Source organism: Calonectris borealis, chromosome 18 (genome assembly GCF_964195595.1).
Source record: "Calonectris borealis chromosome 18, bCalBor7.hap1.2, whole genome shotgun sequence".
NCBI classification, from domain to species: Eukaryota; Metazoa; Chordata; class Aves; order Procellariiformes; family Procellariidae; genus Calonectris; species Calonectris borealis.
Genome location: NC_134329.1, coordinates 464368 through 491833, shown reverse-complemented (window position 1 = coordinate 491833; position 27466 = coordinate 464368). Strand labels below are relative to the sequence as shown.

The 27466-nt window shown below is 61.9% G+C and overlaps 1 protein-coding gene across 1 annotated transcript; it reads left to right on the top strand.

The window, feature by feature from the left end:
* The first annotated feature begins 5146 nt into the window (after window positions 1-5146).
* On the top strand, window positions 5147-26144 carry SCARF2 (scavenger receptor class F member 2). Its single transcript, XM_075167148.1, is given in 12 exon segments — window positions 5147-5308; window positions 5311-5528; window positions 10964-11022; window positions 13074-13175; window positions 13495-14014; window positions 14130-14348; window positions 14744-14872; window positions 17405-17508; window positions 17594-17711; window positions 19187-19308; window positions 23566-23718; window positions 24130-26144. Coding segments are annotated over 12 exon segments (3096 nt in total). The 5' UTR covers window positions 5147-5161; the 3' UTR covers window positions 25335-26144.
* The last annotated feature ends 1322 nt before the right edge of the window (window positions 26145-27466 follow it).

Genomic DNA, 27466 nt, shown 5'->3' with positions numbered 1-27466 from the left:
CTTCTGTCTCTCTCTTGGAGTTACTGGGCAGCTGCTTCACAACCCTGGTCTCAAAGCAGGCGTTATTGCCTGCTCTCAGCCCCCTCCAGCTGCATGCTTTGGCCTGAGCCGGGGCCAGGGCCTGGGGAAAGGAGACAGAGATGGGCTGCACTGAGGCCAAACTTCCCGGGCCTAGGAATGGGGAAGCTGTGGAGCTGTCCATGATGGGCTTGGGCGGAGCTGGGAGCCCTGGAGCATCCTCAGCTGCCCCCAGCACCCTGCTGCTCATGAGGGGGGGTGGAAGCTGTGAGAGAGCCTCTCCCTACCCCAAGATCTGCTTTTGGGGGCCGTGCACCCTGCAGGCTTTCACTGCCTCAAATTAGGGGCAGTTTCTCCTGGGCTTATTTTGGGCTCTGCAGGACCACAAGCATCTCTGGGCTTCCCTGCCTGGCAGCTATAAGGCAGCATCTCCTTTTTCCCTGGGTTGTTCTCTCTGCTTCTGGCAAGCCACCCAAGCCACAGGGGTGGTTTAGGCTTTCCAGAGATGTTCACCTACTGCCTTTTTCTCTAGCTGAGACTCCCATGCCTTAAAAAACACCAGGAGGAGCAGGGAGCGTGGCTGGAGCATGGGGCAGTGCCGGAGCAGGCAGCAGCTGGGCTTCTGGTGTTTTGGGGAGGAGAGAAGATGTGCTCCCAGCACCAGGCTGCCTCTCCAGCCCATGCAGGATGCTGCGGCAGTGGCATGGAGTGCGCTGCTGCCCTGTGGCCTGGGCTCTGCTGGTGCGGCTGGACCTGGGACTGGCTGGATGCATGAGCAGCCGTCATCTGCTGCATGCTTCTGCAAAGGCCCCCGGCCACCTGCGTAGCTATTGCAGGAGCAGATGTTGCACCTTCCATGCCAGCAACTTCATGTATCTGTACATGGCCCCTCTTGATTCCCCCTTTTTTGGAGTTAACCTGCTCCCCAGCCCTCTTTCCAGGACAGCTGCCTGCGCAGCTCCAGGCAGCTCTGCAGCATGCCTCTGCAGTGCATGTGCTGCTCTTTGCAGGGGCTGTGTATGGGGTCAGGGTGCTGCCTCCTTTCTACCCAGGGCACTGGATGCCCTTGAAATCCCCCAAATCCCCATGTTCCCAGCAACCTTTATCCATGCTTAGCCAGAAAACAGCAATCACTCCTTTTATTTCTGGGTGCATTGACGCAACCGAACCCTCACTATATCTCAGGCTTTCCTCACGCTGCTCAGTTTTAGCTGTTGCTGCTGGAAGCTGTTTTCTGCTTGTCCCGAAGGAAGGGGAGGCATGAAACAGTGGCGGGTATGCCGGTAGCCCATGCTGCAGCACGCTCGCTTGCAAGGATGCTGTCTACAGCAGCAGGGGGAGTTGCAAGAGGAAAGAGCCCATATCCTTGCAGCAACCATCTCAGCAGCCTTGCGCTCAAATGCCGTGAGCAGCCCGAGCGCACACGTGAGTGAGGGCTTCTTCTAAGGAGCAGAGCCTGGCAGGATGGTGACGAGCGCCTTGTACCGTATGACTCCCCGCTGCCCTGCCGTGCACTCCCTGCTGAAACAGCTGCAGGGATTTTTGAACCATCAACAAAATAACATATTTTTCCTTAGTTTTGTGTTCAGAAATACTACAGTGCTGGGGTTTCTTTTTTCTCTGGTATTTTCCAAAACACAGTTCAACAGAAGGCAAGCACCTAGTGGGGCATTTCCAGCCTGAAATCTGAAAAAGCAACTGCAAATGGTGGTGTAATGGAACACATCAAGCTGTGCTCGCAGGGCACTGGCATGGGCAACAGCCTCACTGGGACCAGAGGGAGAGGCAGGATGGGTGGCTGATACCCGTGGGATGTGCAATCCCCCAGCCCTGGCAGCACCGGCCAGCCCCCCCAGACTCACCCCCTGAGCACTGCAAATCCTCCCTCCGCCTCCTCCCTGCAGCACCCTCAGCAGTTTCTCCAGCCTCTGGCTACCAGCTGGCAGCATCTTCTGAGGGACCAGCTTATCTCCCTGGCTACAGCCCAACCCCTGCCCTGGTGCAGGTTAGACCTGGTAAAAATGGAGCAGCATGGGATCTGCTGCCTGCCTGCCTGCAGGAAGAGAAAAAACTGTTTACTGAAGCCAGAAAACAGCCAAAATCAAACACATCTCTGCACAAAGCAACAGAATGGGAAAGGTGTGGCAGTGCGAGCCTGCCCTGGCTCATCAGGAGTGGGGCAGAGGAGCACCAGGCATGCTCAGCACAGCAGGGGGGTGATAGAGAGAGCAGATAGGAAGGGAATCCTGGTTATGGAAACAGCCGGAGCAAGACTGCAGCTCCAGGTGGGCACGGCTGCCAGGGGAGGCATGGGCATGCGACCACCAAGCCTGGCTTCCTGCCTAACTTTGAAGTTAACTTCCTCCCCAACCCGCTTTCCCAGACAGAAAGGGATGCTGAGCTCAGCCCGGGGCTGAAAGTCGTCCCAAGGGAACTCCTTACGCATCAATGCAGCCGGGTCACCACGGTCTTGGCATTCCTGCCCTGGACGTGGGGGCCGAGCAGGGTGTTTCTGGGCACCCTCCAGACAGGTCCTGTGAGCAGGACAGTGTGAATGGGGAGGGGTGGGACAGGGATGTGGAGGCAGGGGAAGCTGGGCAACAGATGCTGCTTCCTGGTGCTGCTGCCGAATATGGGGAAGGGGACTGGGGGCATGTGAAAGGTGCTGGGGCTGCAGAGGGGAAAAATGGGGGGGCTACCCAATGGTCATAAGCCCATTTGAAAGCTCAGGTCTGAAAAGGAAAGTTGATGGGTTATACTGGGTAAACCACCAGACTTTTCCTCTGTACCAAGGACACTGCCAGTGGGATGTCGGCCACAAAGTGCTGATACACCCGTGGCACAGGGAATGGGGAAAAGGCAACCTCAGGCATGGTCACTGCCATCCAAGTCCCCGCCGGTGGCCCGATGCCAATGTCACTCAGCAGGGAGGAGAAACGTGCTCAGCTTTGCCTTCCCAGTTTCATGCCAGGGAGGGTCCTGGCTGCTCCCTGCTCTGGCATCACACATGCAAAGGCCATGGGGCACCTGGGCTCACTGCACCCTGCCAGACAAGGTGCTGGACCAAGATGTTACAAATCCGAACTGTCAAAATTGCAGGTTGTCGGTGGCTTCTGGGGCAGTCTCTGAAAGCCAATGCAAAGAACGTACGTTTGCAGGGGGCAATCCTGTAGATTTGAAACCATCTGTGCACTTTGCACAAGCTACTGCCCATGGCTGCGCATTGGGAGGTCAGCGAGACTCTTGCAGGCACAGTTATTGGGATATAACTGCAAAAAAGAATAATTCCCACTGGCAAGACCACTAGAGACTTCCCCATCGGGAACCTCTTTGAGCAGGAGAGAAACCTTCCCTGCACATGAGCCCCACGTACTGCAAACGTCGAAGGATGTGGTGGTGAGAACCCACCCAAATTTACTTTTTGCTCAGTGAAAGGATCCTAGGGCTGGGAAGGTGCTCAGGACACCACCCAGGACTTTCTAATCCTCTCCAGAAGGATGCTGCCCAACCCCCGTTTAGTGTGATGGAGGCTCCACATCCACAGGAACCCCCAGAGGTGTGTGGCCCTTGGATCCAGCTCCGCGGGAGATACACTGTCCATACACCCTTCCTTCCACAGCTCTTTGGATGCAGCCAGCACTTGGCAGGAGATTGATGCAGCTATTGAGCTGCAATCGTGCTACCACATGGGAGATGGTTGGGGTGTCCTCCATCCATGCTTTCACCATACAGCTATCGGGTGTCCCTGGAGCTCAGACAAGCTTGAGCCATCTCCTGCAGTGACCGTTAAGCTGAAAAGCCAGCTGGCACAGGGTGGTGGCCAAGGGATCCCTGGCCCATTCAGTATTGCTGTACTGTCAGGCCAAGGAGGCTTATTGTCCAGGCTGTCCCACCGAGCCAGGGGTGCGGGAGCACTGCAGGTGCCCAGTGTGTCCGCCCAATTCCCAGCTGTGTCCTTATGGTGGTTTGACCAGTGGCTTCTCTGAAGCCCTTCTGTCTCTGTCCAGGGTCGTACTCCCTTGGCCCTGCCACTGCAGGCACCGCTTGGCTCCTGTGGCTCCCTGCCTGGCTCCCAACAGGCTGGTCCAGGGGCTGTTGGACACCCGGGACTGCTGGACACGTGGAGCTGCCAGATGAGCAGGACAGCTGGACCATCAGGACAGCCGGACCCCGGGGCTGTTGCCAGGCCCCCGGGACAGCCAGATCCTCGGGCTGTTGTGCGTCTAGAGCTGCTTGGTCCCAGAACAGCCGGATCCTGGGGCTGGTGGGCACTTGGGGCAGCCAGACTCCTGGGACAGCCAGACCCTGGGGCCGCCAGACCCTGGGGCTCTTGGGCACCCAGGGCTGTTGGGCACCTGGAGCTGCTGGATCGCCGAATCAGCCAGACTCCCAGGGACTCCCAGGTACCTGAAGCTGTCAGACCACCAAGACAGCCGGATCCTGGGGCTGTTGAGCACCTGGAGCTGCTGGATCCCCGGATCAGCCAGATCGCAGGGCTGTCGGGCACCTGGGGCTGCCAGACCACCGGGACAGCCAGATCCCAGTCCTGTTCCACACCTGGGGCTGCCGGATCCCGTGCAAAGCCAGACCCCAGGGCTGTCAGGCACCCAGGTCTGTGGGGCACCTGGAGCTGCTGGATTCCCACATCAGCCAGATCCCCTGGACAGCTGGACCTCAGGGCTGTCAGGCACGCAGGACTGCCAGACCACCAGGACAGCAGACCCCGGGACTGTCAGGCACCCAGGGCTGTTCGGTGCCTGGGGCTGGCAGACCCAGGGCTCTTGGACACCCAGAGCTGTCGGGCCCCTGGAGCTGCTGAATCCGGACCGCGGGGCTGCCGGACTCCCAGGACTCCCGGGGACCTGGAGCTGCCAAACCACCATGACAGCCGGACCCCGGGGCCATCCAAACCCCGGAGCCATTGGACTCCCGGGCACCTGGGAGCTACTGGATCCCCGGGCTGAACTGGAAGCCAGGACTTCGCAGCCTTCCCCCGCCTTGGGAAACCCTCCGCCGGTTCCGCGGGGCTGCCTAGCCGGTCGAGACCCCCGGGACCGTCGGGGCCGTCGGGGCGGCGCTGCCCCGCGGCTGGGGAGGCGGCGGCCGCCGGCCCCCGGAGCCTGGCCCGCCGTCAGGGGAACCAATGCGGAATTTCCTGGCTGGCGGCGGGGCCCCTCCCGCCGCTGCCGAGAGGGGCGCGGGGGAGGCGGCGGCGGCGGCGGAGCGCTCGCACTGCGGCTTCCGCCCGCCGAGCAGCAGCCAGGGCAGGGCGGGTACCGGGCACGGCGGAGCCGGGGAGCGGGGGGGGGAGAGCGCCCGGCCCCGTATGGGATGGGCCGGGTCAAGCCGGGCCCCGCCGCTCCGACGGTCATGGCGGCCCGTGGGTTGCGACCGCCCCGCCGCGCCCGAGCCGGAGCCGCGGTGCTGCTGCCGTTGCTGCTGCTGCTGCTGAGCCGCGGAGCCGCGCAGGAGCTGAGCCCCCGCGGCAGGAACGTCTGCAGGGCCGGCGGGTAGGAGCGGCGGGGCGGGCAGGTGTGGAGGGGCGGGACGGGACCCCCGGCCCACGGTTCGGGGGCCGGGGCGCGGTGGGGTGCGGCGGGGCTGGGGCGGGGGAGTTCGCCGCTCCCCTGCCCCGGGCCAGCCGCCGCGCTGGGCGCCTTCCAAGACAAAGTCCGTCTTGTGCGGGGCTGAGGCGGGGGGAGCCGGGCGCCGGAGAAGGGGCGAGGAGCTCAGCCCGAGCGGGGCCGGGAGCGGGGAGGCCGGTTCTGCTCCCCGCGCGTGCTGCGCACACTGGGGCTCGTCCTGCTCCCCCTTGGGTCAGTCCTGCTGCGGGGAGCCGGTCCTGAGTGCCACGGGGCCGGTTCTGCACCTCGCACGGGCCGGGTGTGTTGCGGGGAGCCGGTCCTGGATGCCTCCGGGGTCGGTCATGCTCCTCCCAGGGCCGGTTCTGCCGTGGGGAGCTGGTCTTGTGTGCCTCCGGAGATCAGGTCGTGCTGTGGGGAGCCAATCTTGCATCCCCGGGGCCGGTTCTGCCGTGGGGAGCTGGTCCTGGGTGCCTCCGGGGATCAGGTGGCACTGTGGAGAGCCGGTCCTGCGTCCCCGGGGCCGGTCCCACAGCCGAGCCTGGGGATGGCAGGATGCAGGATGCTCCTGGTATCCTGGTGGAGCTGCCTCGGGCTGCTTGGGATGGCAGAGTTGGCAGCTCCAGGATCCTTGGGTTTGGCTTCAGAAAGTGTGTGCTGGCACTGCCCGGCTCTCCCTGCGGGGTCACATCCTGCCTGCCTGGCTGGGGGCAGGTCCCTGGGAGCTGGCACTGCCTTGTCCCCACTCCCAGTGCTCTCCGTGTACCATGGGTCACTTTGCAGAGCATCACCTTGGGCCAAGCTTCTCCGCAGCACTCGGGCTTGGTGCTGGCCAGGCTGCTCAGTCAGGCTGGCCCCAGCAAAGGGGGAAGAGCGCTCACAGCCGCTCCCTCCTGGCTAGGAGAGCAAGATCCCCTGCTCTTTATGGGGGGCCCAAGCCATAAATGCACCTTTACATCTCACCCGTGAGGTCAGACGAGTCCACAAGGAAAACATGTGCTGCAAGCAAGAGGGGCCTGCATAATGGCTCCATTCAGCAGGGCCGCAGGGCGCTGGTGCCCCCTCCTCAAATTACAGGCTGAGTTTCCTAAGGAGGCATTTCATGAGCCAGAGCGGCCGCAGCTCCCGGCCCGGACGTTCCTTGGCAGGGGAGGATGCGGGGAGCAGTGCCTCCTCGGCTGCCCGTGGTCTGCCAAGCTGGTTCCCAGCAAAACTGCCACCACATCCCGGGGTGGCAGAGGGGACGTGAGCAGTGTCCCTGCCCCGGGTGCTGAGGATGGATGCCTGGTTGTTCCCCCTTGCACAGGGACCTCCCCCATCTCTGCTGGATGGAGGTGGGGGAGATGCTGTACCCAGTGCCACAGGGCTCAGATTCGGTGCCTGTGGCACCCATGGGTGCCGTGGAGCGTGCAAGAGGCACTCGCTGGTGAGCAGGACAGGGTGTATGGGATGTGCCGGGGGCCGGGGGCAGCCGCGCTGGATGTGGCTTGGGGAGGAGGTCCCAGTGCGTGTCCCCTAAGCTCGGTAAAGCTGCTGGTTGGACTCTTGGCTGGGTGGTTGTACCAGGCTCTGCCGAGCACATCCAGGCATCCCTTGGGCATGCCGGCCATGGGTTTCAGAAGGCTCAAGAGGAGGATTCTGCTTCAGCCTCTCCTGCAACCTCCTGAGACCCAGCTAGTGGGTGGGAGAAAAGGGAATATTTGGGGGCTATTTGGTGTTAGTTTTGTGTACTAAGTGCCACTTCCTCCTAAATTTGAAGCTCTTTTATAATCAGTTACAAGTTGGTGTGACCCTCTCCAAAGCTGCCATTTGGGATGCAGGCTGATGAGAGCCCTGTGCGCGTGGGCATTGCTTTGTCCCTGTCCTGCTCTCACTAATGCTCTCTTTTGATAATCTTTGTTTTTTAAATTATTTTTCTTTTCTTTCTCTGCCTGAAGGGTTTCCGTTTATGTACACGATCCTACTTCTGCCTGCACCAGGGGATCTCTGTCTTTGCCTGCACCCCGAGGCTAGGTTCGGGTGAGGAGCTGCAGCTGGCATCGGCTGGGGGGTATGCCGCTGGCTGGGTGATGGGTGACAGGGAGAAAGAAGGAGCTCAGTGCTGGGGTGATGCTCGGGAGAAGCAGCGTGGGTGGGGAGCACTGGGGATGGCCCATGTGACGGGGAAGGTGACAGCAATGCTCTGGGCTTCAGGGCTTCAGGGACATGCTGCGCGCCCGCAGGGCTCCTCTGCAGCTCCGACAGGGAGGCTGAGAGCGGGGAGGTCTCGTGTGGGACCATGGGCAGCAGCTCCCACCCAAGCCCCAGGGTCTCTCTCCTGCTTTTCAGGGTGTGAGCATGCTCTTCATTGTTTAGGGGGGCTGCATTGGTCTGGATGAGGAGCCGTCCCTCCTACCTCAGGAGCCCTCCCATAGTGTAGGTAAAGCGGACGTGCTTCAGGGAGCAACACAGGATGTTAATCTGCAAGAAAAATATTCTGCCTCCGTAGAAACCCCCAGAGCATTTGCAGAGGTCCCATGTCCTGCTGATGCTCGGCCTAAGCGGGATGTGGCCATGTGTCGGGGGCAACACTGGTATCGAGCGCTCGTCCCTGCAGGTCATGGCTCCAGCTCTGCCCATGTCCCCGCTCCTTTTCCTCCACATCAAAGCTCCCGAGCCCCAGCCACATCTCGGAGGCAGCTTTTCTTTCTTCTTTTTCCCAGCGTTTGTAGTGCTTTGAAGAAAAGAAAAAGAAACAGAAAATGTATTTGCACTGTGCATGTCTGTGGTGGCATGTCCATGTGGGTCAGGAGCAAGCTTTTCAACAGATGTTCCAGTTATCCCGGTTCCAGTGGTCACAGGGCACATGGACCGAGACCTCTTTGGAGGAGCTGAGACCATGAGACATGTTTTAGACCCACGCCCCAATGGGTGCCCGTCACCTCTGCACCAGCACCCACCCTACCTGGGGCTGGCGGTGCTCAGGGACCAGTCCATGTGCTGCACTGGGAGCACCAATTATGCAGCACCGCATCCCAGCCGCCTCTCCTTGCAACCGGAGCAAGTTTATTTGCTGTCAAAGCCGCTGATAAACGAGGTGGGGGCTGAGCGGAGGGGTGCGGGATGCCATCGGCGGGCATGGTGAAGGAGAGATTAGCTATCTGTTAAAAGATAAGCACGAATCCTGCATCCGGAGAGGCGGTGGGTGGGCTGGGGTCCCAGCTGGTGGTGGTCGCAGTCCCACTTGCCTCCTCCAGCTTGCAGCAGGGGAAGGGTTTTTCCCTCCTGCCGCTGTGTTTCAGCGGCTCCCGGCTCCCCGCCATCGGCTCAGGGCTTTTATCGCAGGTGATGCTTTTTGGTGCATCATCAGTGGTGCCTGTTTTGGTGGCCAGGCTGGGCTGTTCGAGGGAGGAGGTTTCCCAAGCGGAGGGGTTTCCCCTTGCAAACCTGCAATGGTTTCATCTAAAAACCACCAAACACTGAAATACTAAAGGGTGAAGCGGTGAAAGCAACCCCAGGTGGGACAGTGGGTGCTTTGGCTGCACCCGAGCATCCTGGCACAGCTGGCGAGGCTTTTCGGGCAGGGCAGCCTGAAGCCTCTTGCAGAGAAGAACCTTGTCTCCAGCCCATCCGGTATTCGGAGAGGTGGTTTGGTGGTTGACCCCCCTTTGCCGTTAACACCATGCGTCCCCTTACATGCTCAGCTGGAGCAGAGCCCCCCACTCGAGCCCCGGGGTCCCCACGCGGGGGGTACACGCCAGCTGCCATCGCAGTGTCTCGCGACCGCTTCGACAGGCTGAATAGATGGAGCTATTTTGGGCTCCGTCTGCAAGGCATTTTTTCCAGGCCTTGAATCATTTTTGTGGTTCTTTTCTGCCTCCTTTCCAATTTTTCACCGTCCGCTGCGAAAAGGGGGACGCGATGCTCCAGCTCGGCCATGCGGGTGCTGCCCACCGAGGGGCCAGCGGTGGGAGCTGTGTCCAGCCTCCCCAGTACCCACGTTTGGCCGGGGGGCTGCTGGCAGCTCCCTCCCCGGCCCCAGGACAAGGCGGTCTGGCAGCCAGACACGGTCCTGTGACTGCACTGGGTTTCGAGCGAATACTTCCTCGCTGTCTCCTCCTCCTCTTCTGCATTTGTTACATATAAAGAGGAAAAGGGAAAAAAAAAAAAGCAAAACGCATTCCAGGCTGCGCCGCCGGACCAGCCCGGGTGAAGTTTTCCTCGACTGCAGTGTCCGCTCAGACTGTTTATAACCCTCCAGCATTGCTCCGGTCACCGGCGGGGACCAGACAGTGCAGGTCACCCCAGGGATGAGCAGGTCACCCTGGGGATGAGCAGTGTTCCCCTGCCCAGGAGGTCCCTGCAGTGTCATGGCATGGGGAGCATGTTCCCCATGCCTGGGTTGGAGCATCGTGAGCCCCCGGCCATTCGCCTGGGGGGTCATTGAACTACTGTGAGGTGGGTGAGGTGTCCCTGCTTAGTCCCCACGTGTCTCAGCCCCGCAGGGTGACCCTGGCTGAGCCTCCAGGGTCTGAGACCCTGTCCCGATGTTGGCCGGGGTCAAGCTTGTGCCAAAAATACTTTGGCTGATGATCCTGTGCACGGTGATTTCTGGAGCTGGTGGCACTCCAGGACACCCAAAGGCTCAGGGACCTGTCCTGCGGTTGCCATCATCGGGCTCGTACATGGGGGTGCATGCAGGCAGGGGGTGCATGCAGGCAGTGGAGAGCAGTGGGGTGCATGCAGGCAGCAGCGTGCAGGCAGGCAGGAGAGGGCAGCAGGGTGCAGACAGGCAGAGAAGAGCAGTCTGGGGACGTTCGCGGTGCGGGCACTGCCAGCTCCCGCTCACCGCAGCACCCTCCTGGGCAGGGAGGTCCAGCGCCAAGGGCAGACAAGCCGGGCGTCTGGCTGCAAGCACCGAGCGTCCTGTCCAGGGAGCCGGCTGCTTTGCTGGACCCTGGGGGGCAGAGCAGTTGGTTTTTCCCTGGGACATTTAGAGCCTTCCCTTTTTTCCCAGCTTTTGGGGGTCTTTGGGATTTTTTTTACAATAACGGTTGCAAACGTGACTTTTGCTGTTTCGTTGCTCCTGATTAATGGGAGGAACTGGTCCTGTTCTCACTCCCAGCGTTGCCTCAGCTGGCTGGTGGAGCATCTCAAGCCGGTGCCCATGGGAGCCCCCCAGCAGATCTGTGCTCCCTGCGTGGTGGAGGAAGAGCCAACAGCTCTCTTTGCCCTATGGGTGTGCAGCAGCCCTGGGCCAGGGTTCTACTGACCGGGAGTGGGACCTCTCACTATCACGACATCGGTGCTCCTGATGGTTTTTGGGAAGGACCAGGACTTTCTGAGGGTCTTAACCATTTGTGGTGCTTTTTTTTCCCCTGCAGCTCCTCAGCCCTCATGTGCTGCCCGGGATGGAGGCAACAAGGAAGCGAGTGTTTAATAGGTAAGCACCGGCGTGGTGCTTCGTGGTTGCTTCGTTGGACACTGCTCATCTGCCCATCCTTTGCTGAGCCCTCCTGGCCTCATCACCGCTGTCAGGGGCCATCCTGATGTGCGCTGTGGCGGGGACCCGCTGTCCTGGGGACCTCTGCCTGCAGCCGGGCTCCCCGAGGATGCTGGAGGCTGTCCTGCCTCCCTGCAGGGCTCAAAGCCAGCAGCATGTGGATGGAATGGGTGCTCAGCCCCAGTGTTGGGGTGCTGGTCACAGAGCCCACAGTGATGCCCTGGGGTGACCCAGCTCCATGGGGAACATCAACCCCGCTCCTAGGCTGGGGGGTTTTGCTCCATGCCGGCCAGCTTTGGTTCTAAGGATTTGGGGGTGCTGTTCTGGGGCCCAAGGGACAGCGATGTGTCCCCCAGGGTGAAGCATGGGGACAGGGAAAGTGCAGCTGCAGGGATGGGACCTAGAGAGTTCCCATGGGTGCTGCAGCAGCATGGGGAGCCAAGCCAAAGCCGCCGGTGGAGGAGAAGCCGCCAGGACCAGGCATGTGTCCATCATGGCCCCGTTGGGGACAGTCTGCCAGGGCAGGCAGGCTGTCAGGCAGGGGCCACTGAGCCTGCAGGCAGGGCAGCCCCAGCTGGGGAAACACTGGGCGTTACAGCTCTTACTGTGGGCCACGCTGAGCCCGGCATGGCTGTTCAGCATGAAGCCCTGGGAGCTCTCATCCCCTGCACTGCCACCACAATGCCGGTGGCTGTTTTGGGGTTCCTGTGCTACTCCCCGCAGTCTCGGCTGGCCACGGGGCTCAGCTTGCCCCAGGAGAGACGGAGGAGCTCTGTGCACCGGCCCGGGGCGTCAGCAGTTTGCAGCCAGCGGCAAAGACCACATAACCAACTAACCCACCGTGCATGAGCCCTTGTAACCGCTCGCTGCATGCGTTGGGTGCCCACGTGCTGGGAACAGGACACGGTCCCTTCGGCATGCCAGCAGGAAGAGAGAAGGACAGGGTCTGCCAGGACAGCGGGGGGAGGACGGTCCCACCAGCGAGCTGTCCCCATCTCCTCCCCCCGAACCTGCTCTAACCATTAGACTCACTGCTCCTAACCTGTGTAATCTGTCTATTTTAGGGGTTTCTATAGTATCCATCACCGTAGGTCTAAGAACTCCCAGGTAAGGTGGATGGGATGGGTGGTCTGCTCTCCCTCTCCCGGTGGCTAAGGAGGCTTGTCCAGGGCCATGCGGGATCTGCCTGCGCCTGCCTGCACCGCGGTGCTGCCTGTCCCACGTCCTGCACCTGCCCCACTCTGGGCATTGGCCCCAGCACAAGGTCCCCTCGGCAGGAGAGGGGCTGGTGGCCTTTGGGGGCTGGTGGCCTGCACGGGAGAGGCGGTGGTGGGGGTGGCAGTGACACCGCTGCAGTCCATAAGGAGTGCAGGGAGGGGGAGAGGGGGACCGTGCTCGTGGCTGCCCGCAACCCCTCCACCCCATGTCCCCCCGTTCTCCCCCGGCACCTGCAGGCAGCCCCTGCCTGGAGCTGCCTCTGCCGGCGATACGGAGCTGAGCGAGGGACGCTGCCTCTGGGTAGCAGGGATGGGGCTGGGCTGGGCTGGGCTGGGTGGCAGGAGGCTGGTGGCAGTGATGCTGTTGAGCTGGGTGGCAGGAGGCTGGTGGCAGGGATGGAGCTGAACAGGGTGGCAGGAGGCTGGTGGCAGGGATGGGGCTGAACAGGGTGGCAGGAGGCTGGTGGCAGGGATGGGGCTGAACAGGGTGGCAGGAGGCTGGTGGCAGGGATGGGGCTGAACAGGGTGGCAGGACACTGGTGACGGGGATGGGGCTGAACAGGGTGGCAGGAGGCTGGTGGCATTTTTCTGGCGAGGGTCCCATCCAGCCTGCCCGGCTGCTTGCCAGGACAGTCACAGTGCCACAGCTCAGCAGCACCCAGAGTGCCACTGTGCACCCCTTCCCCTGCTCCGCGGGACTAGGGGGGATTTGCGGGAGCAGGGACGAGCCTGGTGGCACTCATGCTCATGCCTGCCGTCTGTCCATCCATCCAGCCGTGTGCGAGGGGAACTTCACCTGCAAGGAGAACGAGGTGTGCGTCAGGCCCGGCGAGTGCCGCTGCCGCCACGGCTACTTCGGCGCCAACTGCGACACCAGTGAGTACCGGCAGGCGCCCACGTGTCCTTGGCGGGGTTCGCCGGGGTGGCCCTGGGGTGCTGGCACATCCGGGGGTGACTTTCCAGAGCAGAGCACGAGGGATGGGGCTGCAGATGCTCTTGTTCTGCCCTTGCCTGTCCCCTTGGCTTTGTCCCCAGGGCATCGTCCCTTTGGAGGGGCCTCCTCTGAGATCCAGTGCACTGGGAGCAGAGGGGGGACTGCGGTCAAGAGGTCCCATTGGGGCTGGGGGTCTCCGCTGATGCCCGGTGGTGGGGTTTGTCCCATGGGCAGTGCCAGGGCTGACGGCTCTGCCCTCAGAGTGTCCCCGGCAGTTCTGGGGTCCCGACTGCAAGGAGATGTGCAGCTGCCACCCCAACGGGCAATGCGAGGATGTGACAGGCCAGTGCACCTGCAACCCCAACCGCTGGGGTCCCAAATGCGAGAACGTCTGCCTCTGCAAGCACGGCAAGTGCGACCAGAAGACGGGCAAATGCACCTGCGAGCCCAACTGGTGGGGACCTCAATGCTCCAGCTCCTGCTATTGCAGCCACAACTCCCAGTGCGACCAGCAGACAGGCAACTGCCTGTGCCAGCCGGGCTGGTGGGGCCGCGGTTGCAACAACCAGTGCTCCTGCAACAACTCGCCCTGCGAGCAGTTCACAGGGCGCTGCCAGTGCCGGGAGCGGACGTTTGGGCCCCGCTGTGACCGTTACTGCCAGTGCTACAAGGGCAAGTGCAACCAGGTGGATGGGACCTGCACGTGCGAGCCGGGCTACCGGGGGAAGTATTGCCGCGAGCCGTGCCCGGCTGGCTTCTACGGCCAAGGCTGCAGGAGGCGGTGAGTGGCCGCACCCCGTTGGGCCTGATCCGGCACTGTGGGCTCGGTGGGAGGTGGCAGCAGGAGGTTTCGGGGATGCTGCGCCGAGTGACGGGCTCCCCCTCGGTTGTTGCAGGTGTGGGCAGTGCAAGAGCCTGCAGCCGTGCACCGTGGCGGACGGGCGCTGCCTGACCTGCGAGGCGGGCTGGAATGGCACCAAGTGCGACCAGCCCTGCTCGCCCGGCTTCTACGGAGAGGGCTGCGAGAAGCTCTGTCCCCCCTGCAAGGACGGCCACACCTGCAACCACATCAATGGCAAGTGCTCCCATTGCAACCCAGGCTGGATTGGAGACCGGTGAGTGCGGGTGGGTGCAGGGTTGGGCCCCGGCGGGGCGATGCCCAGCCTCCCTGCTGCTCCCTGCCTGGGGACCAGGGGTGGCTGTGGGTTTCTGCAGCCAGGAGGGGAGGGCAGGGATGGGCTGAGCCTGCTGACGTGGCCATGGGACCTGCGAGACCCCTACCCCATGTCCCCAGGTAACGTTGGATGCTCGCGGTAGGGCTCAGCTGTGAAGCTGGGATGCTTTCCCGCTGGCTCTTGTGCCCAGGATTGGGTCTGGAGCTTTGCAGCACCTGAGTGGGGCTGACAATGCACAGCCCCATCTCCCCACCTGCAGGCTGGAGGGCCGGGGGGATGCCAGAGGTCCCCAGGAGCTGTGGGTGCTCCAGCTGCCTACCCTCATCCCTCCCCAGGTGCGAAACCAAGTGCCGTAACGGGACGTACGGGGAGAACTGCGCCTTCGTCTGCAGCGACTGCGTCAATGGCCAGTGCCACTTCGAGACCGGCCGGTGCCTCTGCCACCCTGGCTCCCACGGCACCTAGTAAGTGAGCCACGCTTCGGGGTGCACCCCAGGGCACAGGTGGTGCTCGGGCACCTCCTGCCCCCTTGGGTCCTACGCAGTTCCCAGCCGAGAGGTTTCCTGTGGTGGAAGCCCTTGCAGGCAACAATTCGGATGACTTTTGGAGTGGAGGGGAAAGGACACACTCACAGAGCCGTTAGCAGCAAGGTAACGCTGCGAGAGAGGGATTTTGCTTTAGGAAACGGCTATTTGGCAAAAACAAATGCCATCAACAAAACGGTGGTTTGGGGTTTTTGGGGGGTTTTTTTGGGTTTTTTTAAGTCCAGGGTGGAATTTCTAGCTGAAAAGAGAGAGAAAACCACATCCCAGAATAGCAAATAGCCTCACGGGCATGGCATCCGCGGGGTGCTCCTGCTGCGAGCTGCAGCTCCGGCTGGGGTCTTCCTCACCCCTGGGAAGAGCCCCCTGGTCCTTCCCCTTTCCCCTGCCCAAGGAAGGGGCACAAGCGACGTCAGAGTCCTGCTCACATCCCCTGGTGTTTTTTTCCAGTGTGGGACTGAAGTGCTGTTTGAAAAGGCGAGGAAAGCATTTCCCACCCGACCGGGGCATGCAAACCAGCTCCCCCCAGGTCCTGCCAGGTGTTGCTCAGATTTTCCCGGGAATTAACCGCGAGGCTGGCGGTGGCAGCAGAGATTTGGGACCAGCATTCCGCCCGTGCTGGCGTTTCTCTCAGCGCTTAGAAACAGGGAGCATTTGGATTTCGGGTGGGGTTTTTTGGGGCTTCGCCAACCAGTCATGTTGCCGGCAGAGCTGCAGAGGGCGAGCAGGGAAGCAGCCTGGCTGGGCACCGGTGCCAGCTCAGATGTCCATCGTGGGCATCGTTGCCACTTTTGGTAGCAAAGCCTGAGGTAAGAGGGTTCTGGTGCTCACCAGGGGTGTGTGGCAGTGATTTCGGCACAGCACCGGAGGGCAGCGCATGAATTAAATTGTTCCGAGGCCCTGGCGCAGCGCTGGGGATGTGGGGACTGAGGATGCTTGGGATGCAGCCCCAGCCCCAGCAGCATCCCAAGCTGTAACCACGGGCTGAGCTGTGCCATATGGGTGCACACCGGGCAGGCTTGGGGACTTTCTTGGTACTCAGGCAGATCCCTGTGACTATGTGCAAACTAGTGTTTTTGTCAGCAGTGTATAATTTTGCTAAAAAGGGGATGATTTCTGGAAGGAAGGCAGAAGGGATGTCCTCACCCTGCAGGAGTGTCCTCTCAGTTCTGTGTCGGGAGGATGCTGAAGGAAAGGCTACTATACTGCTTTGTGGATGCTACGAATATTTTATCTCCTCTGCAGCGTTTCCAGAGATGTCTGGACCCTCTTGAGAAAAAATCGCCCCCCTCTGCTCTCCCAAAATCTCAGCCTGAGGCAGAAATGCGGGTCCAAGTGGTGGGATGAGGGGTTTTGGCTTGCCAGGGAAATATCCCAGCTCCCGTCCTGTAACATTTGCTGCCCCGGCGCAGCTGCTCGGAGCGGCCGCAGGGGCTCAGTGCCCGTCCCAGCGGGCACGCGGCGCCTGGCGGGCACGAGGCTCAGCCGGGGCGGCACGCTGCAAGTTGGTGGAGCGTGAAATGGGCTGAGCCGCCTCCGGGCACAGTGCCGAAGGCTGGGGGGCAGCTGTGTCCTCAGGGAAGGAGGTTTGGGCTGGGGCCTGCTGGCTCCTTATGGCTGCAGCAGCTCCAGCTGGGATGCTGCCGCCGGTGAGCAGCTGGTGGAGGGTTTGGTGCCCAGCAGCACCGCTGGCATACCCCAAATCCACCTGGGTCCGGCACCGCGGTGCCTGTCCCACCGCCAGGGTGGCAGGTTGGGTCGGTCCCGCTGACACCAAGAGCCCCGGTTGCTTTCGCGTGTGCCTGTCACATGTGTTCTGTGCTCAAGCCCTTGATGCTCGCAGGTCAGTGCCCATTCGTGCATGTCCCCATCGCCTCAGTGACACTGTCAGGGAGGTCATTTTACCGGTGGTGGAGATTTGATGCTGGGCTTAGCTGAACCGGGAGGGTCTGCCCTGACAGAGGGGATGCCTCAGGGCTGCTCAGTCATTTTTTCTTCTTGGAGACAAAAAAAAAACAAAAATAAAATCAGTCTGGGCACCTTCCCAGCTTGTGGCTGCCGTGGCTCTGCCCGGCTCAGCATGGGGGAGTCCAGCAGTGCCACGGCCACGTCACCACTGAGCTGGAAACCCTGCGTGTGATGCCAGGTTGTCTTTAGATGCGACTGCTGGGTTAACGCCCTTTCATAATTGCTGCACCTAATTGTGAAGCCCCGCACAGGGAGCAGCGAGAGCATCTGAGCTTCAGCCAGGCCAAATCCCCCGAGCAATGGGTGACGCTGCCGGGCGGGCGATGGGCTCCTGCTCCCTGGGGGTTACAGGGTCCCCGAGGTGTGGGGGGGGCTGTGTTGGAGCAGCCTGGAGAAGTGACCTCTGCTTTTTCCCGGAGCACGGAGGGTTTGGGAGGAGGCAGCAGCTGGGGTGGCAAGGGCTCTCACCCTGCCCCTTCACTCCAGCTGTAACCTGACTTGCCCACCTGGCCGCTACGGAGCCAACTGCGCCGAAGCCTGCAGCTGCCACGACGGTGCCTGTGACCCGCTGACGGGCGCCTGCCACATGGGTGAGTGCCGGTGGGCACAGGTCAGGGTGCCGGGCTCTGCCGCAGGGCCGTCACCGGGGCTGAGCTGGCCGGTTTTGTCTTGCAGAGGCCAACCAGCGGATGGGGGTGATCGGTGCAGGAGCCCTCCTGGCACTGCTGCTCATCCTCCTGCTCTCCCTGCTCTGCTGCTGCTGCGTCTGCCGCAAGAAGGATGAAACCCGCAGGTGAGTGCCAGAGCTGGGTGGGCTCTTGCCAGGCTCTGCCGTGAAGCCTGAGCCGGGGGGGGGGAGCTGCAGGTCTGGGGACAGCTGGGGACGTCAGTGCCCAGTGCAGGGCTGGGATCGATCGGGGGATACAGGCACCGCACCAGGACAGTGGCACTGTGGGGAAACTGAGGCAGAGCAGCGCTACCCCCCTGGCACCGTGCGCCCTGCAGGTTCCTGGGGTCTGAGAAGGTCCTGCTGCATCCTTGCAGCAGGGGGGTGATGGAGGGGCTCGGAGTGAGCCCTGCCTGGGGACTGCCTTCCCCCCTCGCCTTCGTTTCTCTCTTGTGGGCCATCACTTCACGGAGACCCACCAGGTCCCCTCCAGTCTCTGGGGGCTGGAGCCACTCTGCAAAGGGAACCCTAAAATAAAGCGAGGGCATCGAGTCACGGCCAGGACACCCAACACAAACTCCTGGGGTGAGACCTGGTGGGGGGTGATGGGCTGCAGCGCTGCCAGCTGTCCTGCATGGGGACATTCGGGGAGGGGAGGGTGAGGTCAGTTCTTGCTGTGAGGTGAGGATGCCGGCAGCATTTTGACAGCACTGGGTGACATCCTGCCACGGGGACAGGGATGGGGACAGTCCCATTGCAGGGGGGGAAGGTTTGTGCTGCTCAGCAAGGGATGAGCGGGTTGTGGGAGCTCCTCCAGCTGCAGAGAAAGCCTCCCCTCGTGCCGCTGCACGGGAATTTTTCGGAAGCCTCCCCTTGCAGCCCTGCCAGCTCAATCCGAGCCCGGCACATCTGGCTTGGAGAGCCTGGGAGCTGCCTGTAATTATCCCGCTGATAAAAGCACAAATGCAGCCCCGCATGGTGAAGTATCACACAGGGAGGCGGGAAATGGCTCAAAATAGTTTCCTCTCTCCTGGGGTGTCTGGACCCCCGCGATGTCCCCAAATAGCTAGGTCACCTGTTGTGCTGTCCCAGCAGCGGTCCCTTGCCGGAGCATCCTGAGGGACTGCAGCGGCAGTAGGCACCTCGCAGGTTGCCTTGCATCAACACGCGAAGCCGCTCACTCCTGCGGCTGCAGATAATTGCTTGAAACCTCGGCCCCGGGAGGCTTCAAAACCAGAGAGCAAATAAAGAGAAGCCACGTGTTTGTTTTTGGGTTGGGATGATTTTTATTTTTTTTAAAGATTCAGGGTTTGGCCTGGCGTTGCGGGTGTTTTGGGGCCGGGCTGCCATCATCCCCTGGCTCTGCATCCCAGTGCAATGTGCAAGCTGGTGCCCGGGGCTGGCAGCAGCCCCGGCAGGTTCCTGACCCCCTGTGCCCTGGGCACCCCCCTGCCTCAAGCCACCCCAGGCTCTTCCCCGAAACCCCTTTGCATTTGCAGCATCACTGAGCTTCTCACTTGCTATCTCACCCCGTGAAGGCTGTCCCCACCGCGAGGCGAGTGCCGGTGCCTCTCTGATGGGGCCGTCTCCTTCTCTTGCAGCTCCAGCCAGGACCCAGCAGCAGCCAAGAAGCCGCCGAGACGCTTGTGTGGGCGTTTCAGTCGGATCGGCATGAAGCTCCCACGCATCCCCCTGCGCCGCCAGAAGTTGCCCAAGGTTGTGGGTAAGGTGCTGGGGCTTGGAGAGGGGGCAGAGAGCCAAACCCCGGGGGCATTACTCCTAGCAGGGCAGCGCACGTGACTCTCAGCATTCTTTCCAGCCCCAAACACAGGGCGGTGAGCACAGCAGAGCAGTGACGGGACACACGGGTCCCCGGGACCGTCTCAATGCTTGGTGCAAGCTGCCTGGCTCGCAGGAGCTCAGCCCTATCTCAGTCTGCAGCTTCTGGATCTCAAAGCGCATCATTTTGCTTCGCGAGGGCAGGTACCTGGTGCCTGGAGCTCTGCTGAGTTGTTTTGTGAGGTTCCCCAGGTAGAGGAACGGTCCCCATCGCAGCAGCGAAATGCCTCGTTTGCCCTTTTGGTCCTGACCTAACCCTGCCCCAGCTTTGTGTGGGGCCAGAGCATCCGAGCTGGGGCTGGAGCCCACCCCTCTGCTGTGTGCAGCAGAGTTGAGGATGGAGGGGCAGAGATTTTGGGTGAGCTCCCCCCGCTGCCCAGGCATGAACCAGGCTCATAGAGGGGCTGCTCACACCCAGCAGAGCTCCGAATCCAGGGGTGTTGGGGCTGTCAGGAGCAGCTGGGGGACACTGTACCCCTCATGCTCTGAAACCTCCCTGCGCTCATCCCAGCATGAGGATGGGGATGTGCTGCCTTGGAGAGGACCCTGTTGAATAAACCGGGAGGCGAAGGCAGCCCTCCCCACCCTGTGCTGGCGTGGGGCTCAGCCCTGTGTCCCCCTAAGCCCAGCACATCCCCGGGTGTGCAGTGCTGGTGGGGTGTCCCACGCGGCCGCATCCTGGCATGCAGCAGCTCGGCGTGAGGCCAAATCCCCCATCCCGGGCGGGGGGGGCGGAGGTGGCCCCCATCCCGGCACGCCGTGCCCGAGCTCCAGCATCAAAGCAGGGGGGACAACTCCTCACCGCGTGAGGCACGGCAAAGCCCTGCCCCAGAGCAGGGTGCGCCAGGGCCGGAGAAACATTCCTGCTGCAAGGATAACAGACGATAACAGAGGCTGTGTTTGTGGAAGGGGCCGGGCAGGGCTTGGGGAGGACAGAGGGTGCCTGTGTGCAGCGAGGGCAGGGGGGGCTCAAGGGGACTGCCTGCGCCTTCCCTGCGCTGGCCCGGAGGCAGCTGGCGCCCACCCAGCTGCTCTGTGTAAATAGGGCGGCAGCGGCCCCGGGAAAGGCTGAGGATGTGGCACTGGTGCCGGAGGGATGCTCGGGATGGTTTCAGGTCCCAGCTGGGCTGGGGTTATTCCTGGAGCCTATTTGTGGGGTTGGGGGTTTTTGTTTCACTGTGGGGAAAGGCTTTGGTCAGGGGTTGTCTTATGTTCATCCTGTTATCCTGCGCGGCACGGCGGGGCTGCTGCGGTCTTCAGCCACTCCCAATCCCTCTGGTGCATGATCTGGTGATGCCTCCAGCCTCCGCGGGGACTGGGGACCCCCTGGGCGAGGGATACCTGCCAAGGTGCCCACAGCAGCTGCATCCCTGCCCGGTGACCGCGGTGCCACATCAGCGCGTGGTTCCACCTGGAAGCCATGGCGGCCAGTACACAGTAGCAGAGGCCGCCTGTTCCCTGCGTTGGTCCTGCCCTGGCCAGAGGGTCTGGGGGATGCTGAAATGCCCCGTCCCAAGTTCCAGGTCAGCACTGGAGGTGTGCGGGACCCTGTGGGGATGTCGTGGTGAAACCAGTGCTGGCCAAAGCCGAGGACGCCTGGGAGATGGTCACTCCAGGCCTCTCATATCCTTGCACAGTCACCGCCACGGCCATGCTGGGCAGATTTTCCCCTCTGGGCTCAAACATGACTGTGGTCACCACCAGCGAGCACAAGCGCACGCATGGTAGAACTTCCCCAGGTGGGGCAGCAGGTTTTGAAGCCCCACTGAAGCTCATCGGATGCCTGGAGCCCCAGGTGCCCCCCTCGAAAGCTGCTCCCCACCTCAGCACTGGCTTCGGATCCACAGCATCTCCCTGGGGGTTGCACCCGAGCTGGCAGCCCACACAGCCACATCCTGGGCTGACACCAGTGGCCACGGTGCCAGGGTTTGGGCATCCCTGTGTGCGTGGGTTTCAGGGGGTTTGCTTGCCCGGGATGTCAGCGGTAGCAGTGTGGGTCTCGGTTGTGTGTCACCCCACGGATGCTGGGGCTAACCCGAGCTCTGCACCACAGGGTGTCTGCTCCTGCACCCCACCGCCGCATCTCCTCCGAGCGGCAAAGCTCGACCAGCCCCCAGGGTGATGCCGACCGTGGGGAGCTTGGGATGAGTGGGAGAGGAGGCCAGGAGGTCTCCGGGGCCACCCTCCCACAGCCCTTCTGCAGCTCCTCACCACTTCATACCGGTCTTGAGACCAATTGGCTGCCGTGCAAGCAGGGCTGGGGTCGGCACCCTGATGCTGTGGCCCCAGGAGGTTTTGGGGAGAAGCAGCAGCAGGGGACCCAAGGGAAGTGGGCACATTTCTCCCAGCCCCATCAGCCCGTGATATATTGGCCAGGGGAGATGAATCCCAGGAGATCAGGCAGGAGCCCCCGAGCCCAGCTCCGGGTGTGCTGCACATCCTCTTTTTATCCTTTGGCCGTATCCTGGGTCTCATCCGAGTCCCAGAGACGCCTCGTGGCCGTGAGTCCCAGCCACTCGTCACACCCCCTCTCAGGAAGCGTCTCCCTTCATCCGCTTCCAGCCGGCTGCTTTTAATTTTCCCTTTTTGGTTTTTATTACAAGGAAAGCCATGTTGAAACTGCCGCTTCCCCCTCTCCAGGCCGTTTGCTCTTTAAATATCGCTGCTTTTTTTTTTTTTCCCTTTCTCCAAGAAGCCAAACTATGCAGGGGCGAGCATGCATCGCTGCCGTCATTTTAATGACCTTGCATCTCTAAAGCCAGATTCCCTAATAAAGAATAAATGTTCCGGTGGGCATCCCAATAACACTTAGAGTTATTTTATTGTAAAACAGGGATGTGGTGCAAGAATCAAACAGTCCGAGCAGGAAATTGCAGCGTGACTTAGATGGTTGGGATGTGCGGGCAGAGGTTACAAATACCTAGAAATACTGATGTACAGCTGCTGCACAGGGGGAAAAAAACCTGCCCTGTGCACTGGGTTTTTGCAGCCCTTCCTGCAAAGCAGGGCTTGACCTGGGCTGCAGTCCTTGCCACCATCCCGAGGGACAAAAGCCAGCAGGCAGGGGCTGGGGACAAGAGCATCTGATGCTGCCCAGCTTTCTGGGAGGGTCGGTCCCTTCCACCTAGCTGGGTGCTGCCGCAGTCCTGCGGGTACCCCGAGGACAATGCCGAAGCTGCAAGCACCCAGGAAAGCACCACGGGGTGGGTTGGGACATGAACTTATCCAGCAAAAAGCCTTAAAAATGATCAAACGGAAAAACCAGTCCTTCCCAGCCCAGACAACTGTCACTGCTCAGCTTTTTTTTTTTTTTTTTTTTAACCGGTTGAGACCGAAAATATTTTTAACACCAAGTTTTTCCTCTCTGGTGGTTTTTCTCTTCCGCTTGGCTTCTCTGTGGGCGGCCCCCATGGCGGAGGGGGCAGCGCCGGGGCAAGGGAGGATGCTCCTCCTTGGCTTCAGAATAGGAGAAGCTGGCAAAGGGATTGGAAAGTGGCAGAACTGGGGAAAAATGGTGCTGTGCATCCCCCTGCCACAGGCATCCTTTTACCATTCTTCTACCTCCTTGTGCAGAAGCAGAAGGAAAAGGAAAATGCAAACGATGATGCTGAAGTGGAAATTAGTGCAACTAAAGCTGGCAGTTCATTTCTTTCCCCAGGAAGGGGATGGTCACAGCACTGGGACTTTCTTTGCCGGGTGGCCGTGCCGGGTTGTACAGCTCATGGGTGACCACCAGAATGCTCACTGGGTCCTCATGGGACCCAGGGTTTTGGGTGGCTCATCCCTCTGCCATGTGTATCCTCGATTTGGGCAGCTGGAAACTTGCCATGGAGAGGGGGGATAGATGGGAGGTGTAAGGCTTGCACGGGCTCTGCTGTCCACAGCCATTTGTCCCCAAGCATGGGAGATGCTGGTCACCACCGTTGCTGGTTGATGGCCTCTGCATGTGGGCACTTAGCTGGGGGACCTGGTGGGGATGCGCGGCAAGAGCTGTCCCCATGCCTGGGATGCTGTGCCTGGCCCCAAGACCCACCAGCAAGTTGGGCAGGGGGGAGCTGCGCAGCATCCCACCCTTCTAGCTGGCATGGGGGTTGGAGGGTCTGGCAGAACAGGCACTGACAGCAGTTCCTTGCCCTCACAGTGGCCCATCACGACCTGGAGAACACCCTGAACTGCAGCTTCATCGAGCCGCCCTCCGTGGTGGAGCAGCCTTCCCCATCCTGGTCATCCCGCGGCTCCTTCTCCTCCTTCGACACCACGGATGAGGGGCCAGTGTACTGCGTCCCCCACGAAGGTGAGCAGGGGGATGGGGCACTTCCCCAGGGGACTTCCCCCCAGATGGCCATCACCAGGGGCCACCTCCTGCTCAGTGGAGAGGTGTCACCCTTGGGCGGTGGGGACCATGTTGCCCCAGTTCCTCATATTGCCCCGGCTCCTCATGCTGTGGGAAGGGATGAGGGTGCTGATATTGCCTCCCGTGCGGTTTCAGAGCTCGTTCCTCTGGCGTTTGCTGCTCCAGGGTTGTTTTAAGAGCCTTCTTAAAGGAGTCCCTGACCGGGAGGAGGAGGTGGTGGGACCTGAGGACACACCAGGGTGCCCGGGGGGAACCAGGTGGGATGCTGTCCCACTGTGTTGTGGGGGCATCTCGGTCCTTCCCCTCTCTGGGCACATCCACGCCTGACACCCCCATGCTCTCCTCCCACAGAGAGCGTGGGTGACAGCAGAGACAGGGGGACACCCGCCAGCCCTGGGGACAAGCTGGTGGCCCCGGCCGGCGGGGAGGAAGCGGGCGAATACACCTTCCTGAAGGAGACGGGCTCCGTCAGAGCCTTCCCGGCCGACAGCAGCGAAACGCCCCTGCTCAAGTCCTCGGACAGCGAGCGCTCCTCCTGCGGCTCGGGCTCAGCCAGTGCCGCGCTCTACGCCCGGGTCGCCCGTCTCTCCAAGCAGTCGAAGGAGGAGGAGGATGCTGTCACGGAGCCCCGCAGCCCCGGGAAGCCGCCATCCCCGGAGAGGACCAAGCCCCGTCCCCCAGACCCGGCCACAAAGCCCAAAGTCTCCTGGATCCACGGCAGGTACAACTCCAGCCAGTCCAACTCTCTGCCGGCGCCCAGCCGGTCCCCAGAGCGAGCGGCCGCCCAATCTGGCAGCCCCGAGCAAGGCCAGGGCTTGGCCAAGAGGAAGAGGAGCCCGAGCGAGACGTCAGCCAGCGTGCAGGGCAGAGCGGAGGAGAAAGGCGGCGCGCGGGGCAAGGAGAAAGCACAGAAGCAACCGAAGGAGCCCGGCGTCCCCGAGGGCAAAGCCAGCCTCGCCGGGGAGCCCCAGTCGCCCTCCAAGCCCAAGCAAAGGAGTAAAGCCGGCTCAGAGCCAACAGAGAGCATCAATGGAGCGGTGCAGAATGCCTTCCGAAAGATGGGCGCCTTCCAGCCGGAGCGGCGGGTCGGGGACAACAGGGATGCTCCCCGCAGCCCTGGCGCCAGCAAACCCCGCTCTGAGCCCCTCCATCCCCACCTGGCCTCCGAGCTGGCCGCCCAGCTGAAGGAAAAGACTCAGAGCCTCAACAAGGGGGATGGAGGCACCCGAGCGAATGGGGTGGGTGCCCAGCGGGAGAAGCCCACCCCTCCGCAGAAAGCCAAGCGCTCGGCGGCCGCCGGCAGCCAGAAGACCAGCAAGCCCTTGCTGCCCACCTCTCCCCATCTGCAAAAACTGATCCCCGGGGTGGCCGAGCCAGCGGCCGGGGAGCTCAAGCGGGTGGAGAAGCCAAGCACCGGCAGCAGCCAGGACCAGGCTCTCCCCAACGAGCAAGCAGCCAAGAAAACCCCCATTAAAAAGCCTCCCAGGAAGAAGAGCCGAGAAGCCAGCCTGGAGCAGCCCAGAGCAGCTGCCGTGCCCGCTCAGGCGGTGCAGTGACCAGGAGCCGGGCACTGGCCCCGCGCCGGCCGGCTACGCGCTGGGAGGAAGGACGTTTGCCGGCACGGCTAGCGGACATGGAAGCCTGGACTGGGCAGGGGGCACTGGAAGAGCCTTGAGCCTCCATTTCCCCCCCCTCCCATCGCTCTCATCCCCCTTTTTCCTTTAGTCTCCCCTGCCCCAGGACCTGGTCCTCCCCATCCATGCCCTGCTGCCTGCTCCCTGCCCGGGTCTGGCAGCTCACCCTCCCCGCGCAGGGCAGGACCGCAGGGAGCCGGCCTGGCTGCCAACCTGGGGGGGTCCGTACATGGCATATCCCCCCCACTTTTTTGTAGCAGTATTATCGATCGCATAAGCAGCGCTTGTTGTACTAGACGTACCCACGGTATATTCTGCAGTAACGGAGCCACTCGCTTCCCATGCCCCACTCTGGTCTGTCGGGCTCGCGGTGCACAGGAGAGGGAAGGTGCTGCTGCTCGGTGCCCAGGGCATCGCCGGGGATGCACCCCGCATCCATCACCCGCGGCAAACCCCTGCCCCGGCACCCCGGGCTCCAGGCACGGCTCTCCATTGCCAGTCCTGCCACAGCTGTGCCGTGCCCGGTGTGGGGTCGAGCTGGTTTCGACCGATGCCTCCCTCCTGTCCACTCCTGGGGTTGCTTCTGGCCAGGAGGAGAGCACTATTTATGGCCGGAGCTGGACGCCCTTCGGGCTCCTGCGTCCCATCCAGCGGAGTTGGAGGGATTAGTTTGGTACGACAGAGCCTGGCACCTCTGCAGAGTGCTTTCCTAATAAAAATGTATTTCTTCCATAGCTGGGTGCCGTTTCTCTGTGCCCCATACTCCCTGTGGACAGGCGACGTGCTAGGCATCGCCTGGTCTGGCTCAGGGCTCAGCCCAGTCCTGAGTGGGATGTGGTGGGGGGATGGATGACCTTGCAGCAGGTACAGGCAGGTGGTGACAAGCAGGTAGGCAGGGTGGAGAGGCAGGTCCCCGCTGTGGCTGCTGCTACGTGCTCGCCTGGCAGCAGAGACCAGCCCTAGGGGCAAGATTAGGAGCCCCTCATCCCCGCAGTATTCAGCATCCTCCCCCAGCCCAGCAAGAGCACCGGGGGGGGACTGGTCTTGTGGTCAGACCCTCTCCAGCATAGACCCTGGGGTTCAAGAGAGCTCTGGCTGCTGGGCAAAGAGAGTCCACTCCCAGCTGGGTGCTTGGGGTGCTGGGACACAAGTGTGGGGGGACACGGAGGGATGGCAGCGGGGTGCAGGGCTCTGACCCCAGCTTTCTAACCCCCCTGTCAAGGAGCTACCAACACTGGCAGCGTTCGGGCTCTTCACGCAGCCCCAGGCATGGTGCTGCCACATGGCAAGGCTGGGACAACTGAGGGGGGGCTGAGATGTGCTTTCTCCCACACAGCTTCTGCCCAAGATTCCTGAGCAGTCCTGCCTGCAATTTGCCTGCACCCTGCCTGCACATTACCTGCATGCTTCCATCACTCTGCCTGTGCACTGCCTGCACACTAATCTCTGCGTGCATTTTGCAAGCTCTCTGCCTGCTACCTATGCTCTGCCTGCTCTCTGCCTGTGCTTTGCTCACACTGCCTGCACACTACCGGCATGCTGCCTGTGCTCTGTACCGCTGCCTGGGTCTGGCGGGGAGGCAGCGGCGCTCTGCAGCCTCCCCCAGGAGACTGCGGGCAGCAAAGCCCTGCCTGTCCTGCCGCTCCCGGCGCTTGCCCAGGGCCCGCTGCTTGCGGAGCTGTAAATGCAGCTGGCACGGGCAGAGGGCCTCTGGGTCCTTTGGGGCATTGGCTCTGCGCCTGGCAGGCTGCTTCAGCCTCGACCAGAGCCTCCACCAGCCCACGGGGCTGCAGCACCCATCGCTCTGCCCGGCTCTCCCTGGAGGAGCCAGAGCCGTGGGCTCCAGGGGACCCTCCCTGCCGTGAGAAATGAAAACGGGGCTCTGCTGCCCTGGGAGCCAGGAGCACCAGTGCCTGCTGTTCAGCCATCCTGAGCTCTGCCCACAGTGAGGGATGATGGCCCAGAAGACCACTAGACCAAAAGGCCAACTGTGGGGCAATCTCGGAGGTGATGGAAGCAGCCGGTGGACACCAGAATGGGATGAGACCACCTGG